At 46.9% G+C, this 17959-nt stretch overlaps 1 protein-coding gene across 2 annotated transcripts; it reads right to left on the bottom strand.

Annotated features, from left to right (window-relative positions):
• Positions 1-14268: 14268 nt before the first annotated feature.
• LOC112406422 (leukocyte immunoglobulin-like receptor subfamily A member 6) lies at positions 14269-17953 on the bottom strand. Of its 2 annotated transcripts, none has more exons than XM_024755198.1 (5): positions 16004-17953; positions 15809-15859; positions 15341-15625; positions 14891-15193; positions 14269-14672 (listed from the first exon to the last, which is right to left on the bottom strand). In XM_024755198.1, exons 1-5 carry the CDS (start codon positions 16035-16037, stop codon positions 14305-14307), a joined length of 1041 nt encoding a protein of 346 aa, XP_024610966.1. In that variant the 5' UTR covers positions 16038-17953; the 3' UTR covers positions 14269-14304. The 2 variants fall into 2 exon arrangements, with proteins under 2 accessions (XP_024610966.1, XP_024610967.1); XM_024755199.1 differs by having other exon boundaries at positions 15809-15844.
• Positions 17954-17959: the final 6 nt, after the last annotated feature.

Here is a 17959-nt window from a genome sequence, read left to right as displayed (position 1 = left end):
CTGTATCTATATTTAAACCTGTAATCTATAGATAGGTGATGGATTGATAGAGAATATAGATTAGATAGATAGGTAGATAAGTAGGTAGGTAGGTAGATAGACAGATGGACAGACAGATAAATTTGGTTACAGATACCCGGCTGTTACTAGTTCTTCAGGTATGAGAAGTCAGATATTCCACATCAGACTTCCTACTGGCTGTCTCATTTTCATTGCAAGGCATCACTCTTCTTCTCAGCTTTATGGAGACATAACTGACGAAGCATTGTGTAAGTTTAGGTGCACAGTATGTTGATTTGTTACACTTCGGTGCTGCAGAACGAGGTCCTTTGTGGCATTAGCTAATGCCTCTACCACCTCACATAACTGCCATTTCTTTTTGTGTGTGTGTGGTTAGATCTACTGTCTCAGCAACTTTAAAGTATAGAATACAGTATCGTTAATTATACTCACCATGCTATACATTGGAGCCTTAGAAATTATTTATCTTTTTTTTTTTTTTTTGCGGTACGCGGGCCTCTCACTGTTGCGGCCTCTCCCGTCGCGGAGCACAGGCTCCGGATGCGCAGGCTCAGCGGCCATGGCTCACGGGCCCAGCCGCTCCGCGGCATGTGGGATCTTCCCGGAGCGGGGCACGAACCCGTGTCCCCTGCATCGGCAGGCGGACTCTCAACCACTGCACCACCAGGGAAGCCCTATTTATCTTTTTAAAAATAAATTTATTTATTTTATTTATTGATTTTTGGCCGCATTGGGTCTCTGTTGCTGCACACGGGCTTTCTCTAGTAGCGGCGAGCGGGGGCTACTCTTCGTTGCGGTGCGCGGGCTTCTTACTGCAGTGGCTTCTCTTGTTGCCGAGCACGGGCTCTAGGTGCACGGCTTCCGTAGTTGTGGCTCACGGGCATAGTCGCTCCGCAGCATGTGGGATCTTCCTGGACTAGGGCTCGAACCCGCGTCGCCTGCATTGGCAGGCGGATTTCTAACCACTGCGCCACCAGGGAAGCCCCCAGGTTCGTGTTCTTTTTGATACATCAGAACCCCTGGTAGGAGGTAAAAATTAAGCAGTAAGGCAGGGACTACAGCACCTCTCAGTGTCCCTCCAGCCTGTGCCTGTGGATGGGGGGCAGGGCAGGGGCTCATCTCCTGCCATGCCCGTGCCTTCTCCATGGTCCCTGCTTCCGTGGGGGCACCCCTGAGACTGGCACTATGAACACTGCCCCCTCCTTATGTCACTCCAGCCTAATGGCAGCACCGGTGTCCTGCCCTTACCTATTGCTGGGTAGCCTCGCTTCCCCTGTTTGGTTTCCTAACTTATCCGTCACCTGGATCCCAGTATTGGTTACCTATTGCTGCCGTAAGAAATTGCCACAAACATGGTGGCTGAAAAGAACACAAATCTATGATTTTGTAGTTTTGGAGTCAGAAGTCTGACACAGGTTTCACTGGGTTAAAATCGAGGTGTCAGCAGGGCTGTGTTTCCTTCTGGAGCTCTAGGGGAGAATCAGTTCCTGTGCTTTTTCCAGCTTGGAGAGGCAGCTCGAATTCCTGGTTTCATGACCCTGTCCTCTATCTTCGAAGCCAGCGCTGGTGGGTGGCGTCTTTCTTATGCGCTGTTACTCTGATGCTCACGCTCCTGCCTCCTTCTTTCTCTTATATGGACCCTTGTCACTTGCTGTCCTTGAGGAACCATAGGGTTTGGCCGGGCTGACAGGGAGGGCTTGTCCTGACCACCTGGGGGAGAAGGAGGCACAGCTTAGAGAGGAAAATGGGGAGCCCCTTCCCCTCCCTGTGCTCAGAGGTTCCTCCTCCTTCCCACGTCTCTAAGGCTCCTTTCCAACCCAGGGGAACCCATGCCCCATGGAGATTCCTACACCACAGAGACATGGCTTCTCCTACAAGAAAAACAGCTGCTGAGAACTTTGAGCAGGTGCTGACTGGCGGACTCGCACTAGATGTTGATAATGTAAAATTAGTTGCATAAGACAAGACAGAGTAGACAATGAGTAGAAGAATAACCTGCATTGAGTGAAATGATGTCAGCTCACGCGAGAAACACGTGACACGGTGGAGCCTACAACACAACCTCCTGGAGTCTCAGGGGCGTGGTATACGGTTCTCCCCCTCTTCCGAAAGCAGGACAGCAGCAGTAGTACCTGCAGTGCCTGCTCTCGTGGAACTGCTGGGAGGACTTGAGTTATTGCCTTGTCCTCTGAGGGGCTGTTGTTTCTGGCACTGCTTCCTTCCCTCACTCTAGAGATAACACCGATTCCTCCCAGACACGCCAGGTCTGAGTGTCACAGTCTTCTATTGGTGCCCTAGAGCCTGGCTCAGCGGAGGGAAGAAGAGTGTCTAGGAAGGGTTTCTGGACCAGAATCGGGGGCTAGACTTTCCTGGGCCCCCACTTTCTACTTCCCAAGAGACTCACCCTCATATTGTTATGACGTCCCACCGTCAACCCACCACCCTACCTTCTGTGCTATATCCCCTCCTGTTACAGGAAGGTCTTATTTGAGGTGGATGGCAACCCAAGGTTTGGGGAAAAGACTCACCCCCTTGTGCCCAGATCCTCTGGATCAAGAAGAACCCTGGAAAGAAAGGCTTATGATGGACAATCCATCTCACGTAAGACCTGGCCCCCCACTCCTGCTTCCAGCTGGCCTGGGAGCCTCGTTGGCTAGGTCTGTGCTCAGCTGAAGATGAACTCAGCCATCAAGGTCCCCCTTGCCCCCATGGAAGCAGGGCTCTCTGCTGTGGAGGACTCAGTGTTCCAGCCCAGTGTGTCCACCAGAGAGTTCCCTGCCTTCCTTCCCTTCCAGGACCCACCAAGACACGCCAGGCTGGTGATGGTGGGCAGCACAGAACTGCTTCTGCTGAACAGAAGGCGGTGACCCAGCAAACCTGAAAAGCACACAGGATGTTATGATGGCGGCCCAACTAATGTGTACAAGTTGACCACGGGACGGGCACCTGGTGACTCACACTGGCTCTTCCTACCTTAAAAAAGTCAGTGTGGGGGGCCCAGCTGAGGGAGGAATTGGGCTTCCTGGAAGATTTTCGGACCAGAGCTGTCTCTTCAGATCATTTAACAATGGCCAGGCTTGAAACGTAATCTCTGACTCAACCCACCTATGACTACATTGTTAAGTTTACCAGAAATTTATTCTTCAGTATCTAATCTGCTATTACCTTGATACATTGAATTATTTTTTTTCACATTGGATATGATTTTCATAGAATTTCTTATTTCCTTCTTTCCTACGTTTAAAAAAATTCCCAAATGTTATATTTTATCTTGAATGCTCAACCATCTTTATGATAGTAAAATTTCTTTATTGAAAATGCTAATTTTATGATTTTTAAAAATTTATGGATTTCCTTATACCGTATCATCTTTTCCCTGTATGTATGTATTTCCAAGTTCCTTGAACACCTAACAATTTTTAAAAATTGACGTATAGTTGACTTACAATATTATATTCGTTGCAGGTGTATTACACAGTGATTCAATATTTTTATAGATTACACACCATAACAAAGTATTATCAAATATTGACTGTATTCCCTGTGCTGTACATTATATCCCTGTGACTTACTTATTTTATAACTGGTCATTGGTATCTCTTAATCCCTTTCACCTATTTTGCTCCCCGCCACCCCTCTTCTTCCCTCAGGTAACCACTAGTTTGTTCTCTGTATCTGTGAGTCTGATTCTGTTTTGTTATATTTGTTCATTTGTTTTGATTTTTAGATTCCACACATAAGTGAAAACATATAGTATTTCTCTTTCTCTGTCTGACTTTCTTCACTAAACATTATACCCTGCAGGTCCATCCATGTTCTCTAATGGCAGGATTTTGTTCTCTTTTAAAAATTGAGGTATAGTTGATTGACAATATTATATAAATTTCAGGTGTACAACATAGTGACCCACAATTTTTTAAAGATGAACTCCATTTAGTTTATTCTATGTAGTAGTTTGTGGGCTGTCTGTGAAGACACTGATTAAATTAGAAAATGAAAAATTAAGGGTAAGATTGGAGAGTTCCGCAAAAGCCACCTTCCTGAGTGTATTGTGTACTAAGAATAGATGTGTGGTTTCTCTCCAGAAAACGATGGGTGCTAAGAAAACGTGTAAGCACGAGGTGATATTCTTGGAGTCTGGGTGAAAATATATCCGGCAGAAATTTTCACGGAGTTAAGAGGTGATAAGTCCTTCCAGGAAGAGATTCTCCTTGTTACTTACATTCCACTAGGTATGGTCATCTCGTAATATTATGTTAAGTATCATCACTACCTGTAGGTCTCTTCCATCAGACTGAGCTCTGTGAGAATATGGATTCTGTCTTCAAATTGGCGTCATCAATCTAGAACGGCTATTGTGTTCTACAACGATGAAAGTGTCATGTATTTGCTGTGTTCCATGTGGCAGTGAGCAGATATGTGCGGGTTCTTAGCACTTGAATTTTGGCTAGTGTAGCCGAGGAACTGAATTTTAAAATTTATTTAATTTAATCTAATTTTCATTTAAGTACCCTTGTATGGCTAGTGGCCACCATACTGGATACCTCAAACAGGAAATACTTCATCTTTTTTTTTTTTTTAACCTACTTGCATTGCTTTTATTTTTTCATGCAAAGGCATTTTATTTATTTATTTATTTATTTATTTAAACATCTTTATCGGAGTATAATTGCTTTACAATGGTGTGTTAGTTTCTGCTGTATAACAAAGTGAATCAGCTATACATATACATATATCCCCATATCCCCTCCCTCTTGCGTCTCCCTCCCACCCTCCCTATCCCACCCCTCTAGGTGGTCACAAAGCACCGAGCTGATCTCCCTGTGCTATGTGGCTGCTTCCCACTAGCTATCTGTATTACATTTGGTAGCGTATATATGTCCGTGCCACTCTCTCACTTCGTCCCAGCTTACCCTTCCCCTTCCCCGTGTCAAGTCCATTCTCTAGGTCTGCATCTTTATTCCTGTCCTGCCCCTGTATGCTAACACATATGTATGGAATCTTAAAAAAAAAAAAAAAGGTTCGGAGCCATTTTATTTTAAATATAGCAGTGTGTACGTGTCAATCCCAAACTCCCAATCTATCCCTCCCCCCACGCTGCCCCCCTGGTAACCATAAGTTTGTTCTCTAATTCTGTGAGTCTGTTTCTGTTTTGTAAATAAGTTCATTTTATACTTCATCTTTGTAAAATTTTACAGAATAGTTGTTGTTGCTGTCGTTGTTTTAACTGAATAGTTTGAAGTATCAACTGGTAGATTTTCTAGATTTGCTTCAGTGGAATTTCAGAAAAAGGGTGATAATGATTTGCTATCCAGTATGTGCGGGTGAATGCAATAAAATCTCTGGAAATGGCTGGATAGTTATAATAGAGTCCTAGGATAGCTGGGAGATTACTAAGGGGTTGTGGGATTTTGAAGACCATCCTACAAGTCTTGAGACTCCACTGTTAGCCTCAGAGCTGGGGGGCTGGGTTTGAGGAGAAGGAAGAGTGTCCATGGAGGAGCCCCTTTAAAAAGAGGTACAGGTCCTTGCTTTGTAACACTCTGTGTGCTCAGAGCCTGGGGCCAGGTCAGGTCTCAGCATGGTCTTGGTTTACATTGAGTGCCATGTAGATACTGGACTCAGAGGAGGAGGACGTAGGGCTCAGGGGAATGGGAGTGAATATTGTCTCTGAGAGGGTGCAGCGGTTCATGTGGGCATGTATCACATCCTGTGTGTCTTCTGCTGTAGGGTCCTGAGAGGAGAAGGGTAAGAATGATGTACTGAGACATGATATCTGAAGGCAGGAGCACTGGATATGTGGAAGGGCTCAAGTTATGGTGAGGGTTTGGGCTGGGAGGATTCACCTCGCCATTCATCATTCGGTCTTCCATGGGCTCTGGGTCCACAATGGCAGCATCTGCAAATGGAAGAGAGTCAAGGCTTTTGGGGGGATTCTTCCAGATCCCCACATCTTTGACAGGGACACCAAAGCCAGAAAAAGGTAGTGGTGTACCCGAGGTTGCTCAGCCCGTCTACCCCAATAAGTCAAAAAAACATCCCATATACAACCCCAGGCGTACACTGACTCTCTGGATCCTGTACAAACCCATGGATCCCATCCTACATCTTCTGTTATAGACCATCCTCTTCTGCAAGTTAGCAGATTCCCCAGCGCCGAGGAGTGTACAGGGGAGAAGGAGGGATGGTTGTAGGTTGAAGGAAAGGAGGGGATCCATGGGTCTCTGGAAGATGTTCCGTCAAGGATCTCAACCACAAAAATCACAGTTTAACCTACAGGAAATGAAAATGCAATAATAAATTTATTTATTTATTATTTATTTATTTTTGGCTTCGTTGCCATGCGCGGGCTTTCTCTAGTTGCGGCGAGCGGGGGCTACACTTTGTTGTGGTGCGCTGGCTTCTCATCGCAGTGGCTTCTTTTGTTGCGGAGCACAGGCTCTGGGCGTGCGAGCTCAGTAGTTGTGGCTCCCGGGCTCTAGAGCACAGGCTCAGTAGTTGTGGCACACGGGCTTCAGCAGTTGTGGCTTGTGGGTTCTAGAGCGCAGGCTCAGTAGTTGTGGCACACGGGCTTCAGCAGTTGTGGCTTGTGGGTTCTAGAGCGCAGGCTCAGTAGTTGTGGCGCACGGGCTTAGTTGCTCCACGGCATGTGGGACCTTCCTGCACCAGGGCTCAGACCGATGTCTCCTACATTGGCAGGCGGATTCTTAACCACTGCGCCATCAGGGGAGTCCCGATGTATCATATCTTCTTTATCCATTCATCTGTTGATGGGCACTTAGGTTGTTTCCATGTCTTGTTTATCATAAATAATGCTGCGATGAACACGGGGGTGCATATATCTTTTCAAATTAGTGTTTTTCTATTCCATCGATAAATGCCCAGAAGTGGAATACCTAGAGCATATGGTAGTTCTATTTTTAATTTTACAGGGAGCCTCCATACTGGTTTCCACAGTGGCAGCACCGGTTTACATTCCCACCAACAGTATATGAAGAATAGCTTTTCCCCACGTCCTCACCAACACTTTTTATTTCTTGCCTTTTTGATAATAGCCATTCCACCAGGGCCAAGGTCTCATAGTGGTTTGGACTTGCATTTCCCTAATAATTAGTGATGTTGAACATGTTTTCAACATGCCCGTTGGCCTTCTGTATGTCTTCTTTGAAACACTGTCTCTTCCCTTCCTCTGCTCATTTTAAAATCAGGTTGGTTGTATTTTTGTTGTTGAGTTGTATGAGTTTTTTAAATATATTTTTGTTATTAACCCCTTGTCAGATACATGATTGGAAACTCTCTCTTCCCATTCCATAGGTTGTCTTTTCACTTTGTCGATTGTTTCCCTCACCGTGCAAAAGATTTTAGATCGATGTAATCCCATTTGTTTATTTTTGCCTTTATTTCCTTGCCTGAGGAGACAGATCTAGAAAGGTATTAACATCAGTGTCAAAGAGCGTACTCTGTTTTCTTCTAAGAGTTTAAAGTTTCTAGCCTTACATTCAAGTCTTTAATGGATTTTGAGTTGACTTTTGTGTGTGGTATGAGACAGTGGTCTACTTTTATTTTTATTTTTGGTGTGGCTGTCCAGTTTTCCCAACACCATTTATTTATTTGTTTGTTTGTTTATTATTTTTTGGCCGCGCCACGCGGCATGTGTGATCTTAGTTCCCTGACCAGGGATTGAACCCGCGCCTCCTGCATTGGAAGCACGGGGTCCTAACCACCGGACCGCCAGGGAAGTCCCCAACACCATCTACTGAAGAAACTATTCCTTCTCTATTGTATGTTCTTTGCTCCTTTGTTGTAAATTAATTGCTTATATATGTGTGAGTTTATTTCTGGGCTCTCAATTCTGTTCTTTGATCTATGTATCTGATTTTCTGCCACTGTGATACAGTTTAGATTTCTATGGTTTGTGATAATAGTTTGAAATCAGGAAGTGTGATACCTCCAGCTTTGTTCTTTTTTCTTAAGCTTGCTTTAGCTCTTTGTGGTCTTTTCTGGTTCCATGGGAATTTTAGAATTTTTTTTTGTCCTATTTCTATGGAAAATGTGCTTCGGATTTTGATAGGGGTTACACTGAATCTGTAGATTGCTTTAGGTAATATGAACATTTTAACAATGTTATATTCTTCAGCACCTAAGCACAGAATAGCTTGCCATTTATTTGTGTCTTCAATTTCTTTCAACAATGTCTCATAATTTTCAATGTACAGGTCTCTCACCTCTTTAGTTAAATTTACTCCTAGGTATTTTATTATTTTTATTGCAATGGTAAATGAGATTGTTTTCTTAATTTCTCTTTCTGCTAGCTCATTTTTAGTGAATAAAAATGCAACAGGTTTTTGTATACTGATTTTGTATCCTGCAACTTTACTATTTGTTGGAGTTTTCAGGGTTTTCTATATATAAAATCAAGTCAACCAGAAATAGTGACAGTTTTGCTTCTTTCTGTCAAATTTGGATGGCTTTTATTTCATTGTCTTGCCTAATTGTTTTGTCTAGGACTTCCAATACTGTGTTGAAGAAGAGTGGTGAGAGTGGGCACCCTTGTCTTATTCCTGATTTTACAGGGTTCGCTTTCAGTTTTTCACCATTGAGTATGATGTTACCTGTGGGCTTGTCATTATGGCCTATATTGTGTTGCGGTAGGTTCCTTCTGTACCCACTTGAGTGAGAGTTTCTGTCATAAATGGGTGTTGAATCTTGTCAAATGTTTTTTTCTACATCTATTGAGATGATCATATAATTTTTTCTTTCATTTTGTGAATGTGGTGTATCACATTGGTTGGATTATGGATGTTAAACCATCCTTGCATCCTTGGAATGAATCTCACTGGATCATGATGTAAAGTCCTTTAGTGTAACATTATACTGAATGGTGAAGAGCTGAATTCATCTCCTCTAAGATCTGGAACAAGAGAAGATGCTCCCTTTCTCCATTTTTATTCAACATAGTAGTAGAAGTCCTAGCCACAGCAATTAGTCAAGGAAAAGAAATAAAACACATCCAAACCGAACATGAAGAAGTAACTATTTGCAGATGGCATGATACTATACATAGAAAGCTCTAATTACTCCACCAAAACCTATTAAAGCTAATAAATGAATTCAGTAAAGTTGTAGTAAAGTATACCAAATTAATATACAGAAATCTTCCGCTTTTCTATACCTTAAAAATGAACTATCAGAAAGAATATCAAGAAAGCAATCCTGTTTAGAATTACTTCAAAAAGAATCAAATACCTGGGAATAAACTTAACCGAGGAGGTGAAAAAGCTGTGTTCTTAAATCTATAAGGCGTTAAGAAAGCAGTATGTTTTTGGATATGTCTCCTTAGGCAAGGGCAACAGAAGCAAAAATAAACAACACGAAAGAACAAACAAAACAAAACAGAAACAGACTCATAGGTACAGAGAACAAACTGGTGGTTGCCATAGGGGAGTGTGGGAGGGGGGAAGGATGAAATACGTAGAGGGGATTAAGAGGTACAAACTTCCAGCTGTAGAAGAAATAAGTCATGGGGATGTAATGTACACATAAGGAATATAGTCAGTAATACTGTAACAACTTTGTGTGGTGACAGACTGTAACTGGTTTTATTGTGGTGATCATTTCATAATGTTTAAAAATATCAAATCACTATGTTGTACACCTGAGACTAGTATAATATTGTATGTTAATTATAAAGCAATAAGAAAGAAATTCAGTGAGAAATTACCAGTTTTCCAGAAGACCCTGTGGCTTCCATCTTGAACGAAAGCTTCCAGCATCACCATACAGGTTACCACCCTAATGAATTTACATGGAAATCGTTTCCTTCTTTTACTGTAGGGTCAAGATTAGTTATGCCTCCCTAAGTCGTAAATCTTGTCTCCTCTTGAACATTATGTATGTAATGGAGTAATACTACAGTCGTGCTTCTTAAAATTTTCTTTTATTTATTTAATTCCATGTTTCAAAATGGATCTTTATTCTGTCTGTAGTTTCAGTTTGTGAATTTTTACTGCCATATAATATTCCATTGCATATATAGATAAACCACAGATTTTTGAAAATGAACAAAAAAATTTATTGAAGTATAGTTGATTTACAGTATGTCAATTTCTGCTGTACAGCAAAGTGATTCAGTTATACCTGTATATATTCTTTTCCATGATGGTTTATCACAGGATATTGAATATAGTTCCCTGTGCTATACAGTAGGACCTTGTCATTTATCCATCTTATATATAAATAGTTTGTATCCGCTAATCCCAAACTCCCAATACCTCCCTCCCCATTGGCAACCGCAAGTCTGTTCTCTGTGTCTGTGAGTCTGTTACTGTTTCATAGATATGTTCATTTGTGTTGTATTTATTTATTTATTTGGCTGCACCTGGCCTTAGTTGTGGCACATGGGATCTTCACTGCCGCGTGCGGGATCCTCTTTGAGGCCTGCAGGATCTTTAGTTGTGGCATGTGAACTCTTAGTTGCAGCATGTGGGATCTAGTTCCCTGATCAGGGTTCAGACCTGGGGCCCCTGCGTTGGGTGCATGGAGTCTTAGCCACTGGACCACTAGGAAAGTCCCTTGTGTCATTTTTTAGATTGTCTTTCTTTTCCTGTCTTACTTCACTTAGTATGATCATCTCTAGGTCCATCCACGTTGCTGCAAGAGGCATTATTTCATTTTTTTTTCTTTCAATTTTTTTTTTAAAGAAGATGTTGGGGGTAGGAGTTTATTTATTAATTAATTTATTTTTGCTGTGTTGGGTCTTCATTTCTGTGCGAGGGCTTTCTCTAGTTGTGGCGAGCGGGGGCCACTCTTCATCGCGGTGCGCGGGCCTCTCACTGTCGTGGCCTCTCTCGTTGCGGAGCACAGGCTCCAGACGCGCAGGCTCAGTAGCTGTGGCTCACGGGCCTAGTCGCTCCGCGGCACGTGGGATCTTCCCAGACCAGGGCTCGAACCCGTGTCCCCTGCATTAGCAGGCAGATTCTCAACCACTGCGCCACCAGGGAAGCCCTCAATTTTTAAAATAGATCTTTATGGGGATATAATTGCTTCACTAATTATTGTGTTAGTTTCTGTTGCACAACAAAACGAGTCTGCCATATGCACACACACGTCCCCATATCCCCTCCCTCCCATCCTCCCTTTCCCACCCTTTTCCATTTTTTTAATGTCTGAGTAGTATTCCACTGTGTGTGCGTGCGTGCGTGCGCGCGTGTGTATATACGTATACACACACATATGACATCTTCTTTATCCGTTCATCTGTCAGTGGACATTTGGGTTGTTTCCATGTCTTGACTATTGTAAATAGTGATGCTATGAATATAGGTGTACATGTATCTTTTCGAATTACAGCTTGTCTGGATATATGCCCAGGAGTGGCATTGCTGGATTATATGGCAACTCTATTTTTAGTTTTTTGAGGAACCTCCATACTGTTCTCCATAGTGGCTGCACCAATTTGCATTCCCACCAACAGTGCAGGAGGGTTCCCTTTTCTCCACACCCTCTTCAGCATCTATTGTTTGTAGACTTTAATGGTGGCCATTCCGACCGGTGTGAGGTGGTACCTCGTTGTAGTTTTGATTTGCATTTCTCTACTAGTTAGCGGTGTTGATTATCTTTTCATGTGCCATCTGCATGTCTTCTTTTAAACCACAAATATTAATTGTGCCATTGATGTCTATGGTTTTTGTCTAAAATGAGTGACACCTCTGCCAAAATTCTCATGAATGTGCTCTGAGTCCAAGTTCATATTGCTTGCCATGGGACAGAGAGATGAGATGTTGGGGCAATGAATAGTGACTTTATTCAGAAAGCCAGCAGACCTAGAAGGTGGTGGACTAATGCCCCAAAGAACCTTCTTACCCGAGTTAGATGGATTTTTTTGTGGGGGGGGGGTGTCAAACAGTATTTATTAAATGTAAAGTAGCCCTTGCCCCATGGAGAAGAAAATTCCAGGGAGAACAGAGAATAATACAGATTAAACACCCACCTGTGCATTCACACTTTCCCACACACATACACATACACACACACACACACAAAGCAGAGGACGTGTGGCTGGTTGTTGCACACTTTTTGATGCTGGAATCCTTTGTTCTTGCAGCTGTCCATGTAGCTCTGGTCATAATGTTCCTTTAAACCTCCAACAAGAAAAGGTTACTCTCTGTTCTGCAACTTTTTATCTCTGTATGTATGAAGTGTTATACCCTTAAAGGTCAGAGTCTTGAGAATGGGCTATTCTGTATATTTCAAGCTATAGGCAACGTTCTTTTGCAAAGGTGCATGACTGGGCACAGGCGACAGAGCACAAGGGTTGGAGCTAAAGGAATAGGTCCAGTATGGAGTCAGGTTTGTTCTTCTCTGTTACAAACATGTCATATGCATATGCACACAATTTCCTCTAGGGTACACAGTTATGGGCTAGAGACGTGTGTCTCTTCCCTTTAATGGATAATTGTTATCTACTTTCCTCATTGACTGTTAACAATTTGAACTCCCACCAGTTACATACTGGGATTCTAGGCACTCAATATTTTTTCCCACAATTAACATTGCCGTTGTTTTCTATTTACCTTTAATGTGGATGTAATACAATTTTGGCATCATGCTTTCACTATCACTGTGGCATGACATTGAGGTGGAAATCACCATAAATTTTAACCTTTCTTTTTTAAGTTAATCAGTTAATTAATTATTTGTTTTTGGCTGTGTTGGGTCTTTGTTGCTGTGCCCGGGCTTTCTCTAGTTGCAGCGAGCGGGGGCTACTCTTTGTTTGAGGTGGCTTCTCTTGTTGTGGAGCACGGGCTCTAGGCGCGCGGACTTCAGGAGTTGTGGCACGTGGGCTCAGTAGTTGTGGCTCGCGGGCTCTAGAGCGCAGGCTCAGTAGTTGTGGCGCACGGGTATAGTTGCTCTGCGGCATGTGGGATCTTCCCAGACCAGGGCTCAAACCCGCGTCCCCTGCATTGGTAGGCGGATTCTTAACCGCTGCGCCACCAGGGAAACCCTAAGTTTTAAAATAGAAGACGACCTGTGTGTGCCCTGAGATCCTCAGTGAGTGTGCTGCAGCTGCTTTATACTCACGTGCACATTCCAGCTCTGCAAACAGTGCATTCCCACTGGCACCGTGAAGTTGGCCAAAAGAGAGTATTCACACCAAAGAAACAGACGATTGCCACAGTTAGGGCTTTTGAAAAAGTGATACATTTTTAGAGCCATTTTAGCAGTACACCCACTGGCTGTCACTTCAGACACCGTTGTGCTCATTCAAACACCTCGTGTTTCTGGAGAAACTGTACTAGGTGTTGTCTCATGAGGAGAGAATAGATCGATGGGTCCAGGAAAAGTTTTAGGGAATAGTTTTAGATTTACCTGTTCCAAACTGGAGACTGTTTTCACCCGCTTATTCAGTTATTAAAACAGAGTCTGTGTTATGGGATGAACGAATAAGGGTCAATGACACACATTAGCGAACGTGGAAATTAAAAATAAAGAAACATGTGTTTCATGATAAGTGAAACAGAACATGAATATGTATAAAGGTAAGGACCCAAACCTGCCATGTGGGATGTGCCTCAGGTCACAGGGGTGAGAGGGGACGGGGCAGTCAGGGAGAGTCATCACTGGTGGGGAGAGAAGGCACCATGGTTATCCGAGGCCCAGTCCTCCACAGGGACTCCCAGGCCTTCTCCTGCACCCACACCATGTCTCTCCCTCCCTGGTCAGACAGTTCACACAACACGTGCTGCAGATTCTCTTCCAGAACCTCCTGGGCACATAAGGTCATGACAGGGCTCCACCACTCGGGACGGTGCACGGTCCCCTCTTGTGTTCAGCTCCTGGCTGCATCTTGGGCTCCTCCGTGGCCGTGTTGAGCCTGAAAGAGCAGAATCCCGAGGCCCAGCAGGACTGAGCCGGCCATGCCCATCCGGATGAGGTTCTCCACTGTGTAGTCTTGCGGGTGTGAGGGTAGGAATTCTGGACAAGAGATCACAAGGTCAGAGCAGATCCGAGTCACCCTAGACTCCAGGATGTCCACCCAGGGAACCTGCCTCTCCTTGACAGGACATGACCCTCGGAGCCCAGCCCCATATCTGCCTGATTTCATCACTCGTGGGATCTGACTTGTTTTGTGGCGGGTGGATGGTGTCACCTGCTCATGAGAATCGTAAAGTGAGGGTGTGAGTGAGGAGTTGGGGAGACACGAGCCCTTCTCCTGGGTTCTGTGTCCTCAAAGCCTCCCATTTTCCCTCCCTCCCTGGGGACCCCTCACGCCTGGTCCCAGCATCACCAGCTGGGGTTCCCCCGGCAGGGCCTGTACAGAGTCTGGGTCCCTGACTGACCTGCTGGCTCCTCACCTGCCACCAGGATGTCCAGGGGGTCACTGGGGGCCGACCACTCGGAGGAGAGGTTGTGTCCACCATAGCATCTGTACCGGCCCGCGTGGGTGTTGGTCACCGGGCCCAGCGGGAAGTCGGCCTGAGAGAGCCCAGCCTGGGGCTGCCGGCCAGGGCGCTGGGGGAGGGCCTGTCTCCCCTCCTGGGACAGAGCGAATCTGTCATAGCCGATGTCAGAGCGACACTGGAGGGTCAGGCTCTGTCCAGAGGCCACGACAGGGCCCTGCGGGGTCAGGAGGGAGGGCTTCCCAGACACACCTGGGGGAAGACCAGCCGTGGGCTGTAGGGGCTGGTTCCTCCCATGAAGCCCCTTCTCCCATCCTGGTCCCCAGGCCTCACTGTTGCTCACAGTGTGTCCTGTGCGCCCCGCTTCCCCCTCACCCCACCCTCTCATCTGGGACAACCTGGGAGAAAAGCATCTAATAATCTGTCTCGTGCCTCAAAAAGTGCGTGAGGCCAGGGTGGGACCTCCTCACCTGGGAAAAGGAGCTCCAGGGGGTCACTGGGGGCTGACCACACCTGGGGGGTGTCCCTGTAAAAGCCGTGGCATCTGAACATCCACCTGTGGCTGGGGGTCACGCGACCCACGGGGATCAGGGCCTGGGTCTGCCCATGGGGGTATCGCTGTGCATCCAGGGTCCAGGAGGACTTGGGTTCTCCTTCCTTAGTCAGAATGAACCCGTCCAGTCCCTCCCATGAGCCACACTGGAGGGTCACGTTCCCTCCCGAGGTGACCACAGGGCTCAGCAGGGCTGAGAGGGTGGGTTTGCTGTGGACCTCTAGGAGAGAAGGAGGGAGCTTGTGAAATGGGACTCACACCCCCCTTTCCTCCTCCAGGGCTGGGCTGTGAGAGGGACACACCCCTGAGAGCAGACCCCCTTCCTGAGGGCAGAGCCTGAGGCTGGGACCCCCGAGTGTCCTCTCACCTGTCACCACCAGCTCCAGGGAGTCACTGCGCTCTGACAAGCCAGTGGAGCTGAGGTAGTAACAGTGATATCTCCCTGCATAGTCTTGTGTCATGTGTGAGATGGAGAACTTGCCCTTGTCCCCGGGCTCCAGTGAGGGCTGTCTGTACCAGGGAGGTGAGCTTCCCTCTTTATTCAGATAGAACTCCCGGACCCCCAGGGTCCCCTGACACCAGATGGTCACGGGGCTCCCCCAGGGGATCACAGAGCCTGGCTCAGCCCAGATGGTGGGTTTGGGGAGGGTGCCTGGAAGGACATCAGAGGCTGGGTCACAAGACATCCTCACCCCCAGGTCCCCAGCTCTCAGCCCCCAACCTCCCAGACTCCCCTTCCTTCAGCTCAAAACTGCTGTTCCCCACCCCACTGCCTGGGGGTAGCCCCTTGTCCCCATGATCAGGAGGGAGCTGGGACACTTGGGGACAGACTCACCTGCCTGCACCTGAGGTCTCAGGCCCACACTCAGCCCTGGAAGAGAGACCCCTGTGAGAGGCTCGCCCTGAATCCTGAGCAGCGCCTCTCCTACCCGTGAGCCTCCTGAGTCCTGGGGTGTCCTGACAGAGCAGCCTGGCTGTGGGGAGGGGTCCCTCCCTGGCTGGGGCTTCCCCTCCCCCTCCTCCATCTCACCGAGGCAGAGCAGGGCCGTGAGGCTGGGGGTCATGGCGTCTCCTTCCTGTGGTCCAGGCGGTGCAGATGGAGGAGACCACGGTGCCCTCAGGACGGAGACCCGAGGGTGTGTCCACTGGGAGGCTGGTCCTCCCGGTCACAGGGCTGTCACATCAGCAGCCCCACAGGAAGGGGAACTGCCCCTCCCCAGGAGCCTGGCTGTCATTCCCATGAGAGACCCGGTGTCTTCCTGAGACGCCCCTTCCAGGTGAGGGTGACCCGAGCACGTCTTTCCCTCTCAGAGCCTCCCCGTTGGGTCTCCTTCGTCCTCAGCCGGTCCATTGGCAGGTCCCTGTGGGGTCCTCACCATGGACAGGGGTCACCCAGGCCCTGGCGATGCTTCAGGGAGGTTGCAGGTTCCTGCTGCACCGCAGAGCTCAGGTCAGCAGAGACACACGTTTAACATCTGCCTACAGCTCCGTGGAGGTCAGTGTGGCAATGAGCACAGAGGAGAAGTTCGGGGAAATAAGGAAGGAAACATGCTCCCCTGGCCCCAGAGTGCGGCTTTGCTTTCTATCTCAGCTCCCTTCAGGGACTTCTCCCTTTTTCTTGAAACAGTGTCCACCCCACCTTCCTGGGAACAAACCCCTGAGTCATTCCTGCCTGCTTGGTGGCCCTTAATCCTTGGACAGGGCTCTCCTCCCCGTCTTGTCATCCTGCCTGAAAGCTTAGGGGACCTTGATTTGAGTTAGAGGTCTCAGTTTGAAGGAAAACATCTCTATTGAAATCTGTCCCCACTGCTCTTGTGACCGTGAGGGCAATGCCCTTTCTGAGCCTGAGTTTCCTCCTGGGCATGTTGTCGCGAGCCGCACTCCTCAGAGTGGCTGTGAGCTCAATGGTGTCAGGTTCATTGCAGGATCACCATTGTTAATTTCCAGAGCAGCTGACAGCAGCAGTGGGTGGGACATGAAAGGATCCTGGGCTCAGACTCCACGGCAAAGTGGGTGATTGTGGTGCCTACCTAAGAGCCCTCCTCTGCTCCTAACACTGAGAAGTGCTATTTTGAATATTTCTGAAACACGTACCCACAGACACATGCAGAAAAAGAGAAAGAAAGTTCCTCAAATGGAGAGGGAACCAGACCAAAGAAGAGGCAACTAGGCTGAGTGGCGCCCACTGACCGGGATCATCAAGGGGGTCATAGGGAGGAGGTTCCCACCTGTGTGGACAGAGAGAGGGACCCAGGTCCTCACAGGCAGGGAGGGGTCAGGGCTCCAGGTGAAGGTTGAAGCTGCGGCCCCACTTCCCCGCGTTTCTGGACGGGCACTGGGATAGCTCTGCTCACTGCCCCAAGCCCGTGGTCAGCATTGAGCCACCTCCCCTGTGTGGCATGAAACAGACTCAGTCCACGATTGTCAGCCACGGGTGTCCACCCTCGTGAGAGTGTGAGGGTCCCATTGGACCATCCCTGAGGCCACAGCTGTGAGCAGATGCTAAGTCTGAGACGGTGGGCAGCACGGGGCAGAGCAGCTGCAGCAGTCTCCCCTGGTCAGCCTGACTCCCAGGACAGCCCCGGGAGAAGCCTTCTAGGAGAGACCGGGGGTGTGAGGGCAGAGCCTTGAACAGGAATGGACATCACAGTGCCCCTAGTAGTGATGACAGTGCTACGGACAGCCGTCTGCTGACGAGTGCGGGTGTCCTAGGCAAGGGAACAGAATCAGTAGGAAACCAATAAAGAGCTGAAAAAAAGTCTAGGACATACTTGATGTGAATATCTTGATTATATCACAACACAATTAGTGGCTTTGCTGAAATAAAAATATGAAAAAAAAGAATCAGTAGGAAAATATGACAGTCGATTTAAATTAAGCGTGTTTAAGTATCTGAAAAATAAAGGGAGGCAACCATATGGATTATTTTATAGAAGAAAGGGCAGTTATTAAGAGTTAGAAAAGGTAGAGGTGACAAATCCAGTAG

Source organism: Neophocaena asiaeorientalis, unplaced genomic scaffold (assembly GCF_003031525.2).
Source record: "Neophocaena asiaeorientalis asiaeorientalis breed wild unplaced genomic scaffold, Neophocaena_asiaeorientalis_V1.1 scaffold694, whole genome shotgun sequence".
Lineage (NCBI taxonomy): Eukaryota > Metazoa > Chordata > Mammalia > Artiodactyla > Phocoenidae > Neophocaena > Neophocaena asiaeorientalis.
The sequence above is the reverse complement of the archived record's forward strand: the minus strand, read 5'-3'. Positions and strand labels throughout refer to the sequence as shown.

What these genes read in the sequence shown, in the direction of transcription:
- LOC112406422 (XM_024755198.1), bottom strand. Translation starts at nt 16,037, where the DNA reads ATGACCCCCAGCCTCACGGCCCTGCTCTGCCTCG. An exon ending in CACGGCCCTGCTCTGCCTCG is followed by an intron (nt 15,860 to 16,003) that starts GTGAGATGGAGG and finishes AGCCTCTCACAG; the next exon opens with GGGTCTCTCTTCCAGGGCTG. An exon ending in CCTGGAGCTGGTGGTGACAG is followed by an intron (nt 15,194 to 15,340) that starts GTGAGAGGACAC and finishes CTTCTCTCCTAG; the next exon opens with AGGTCCACAGCAAACCCACC.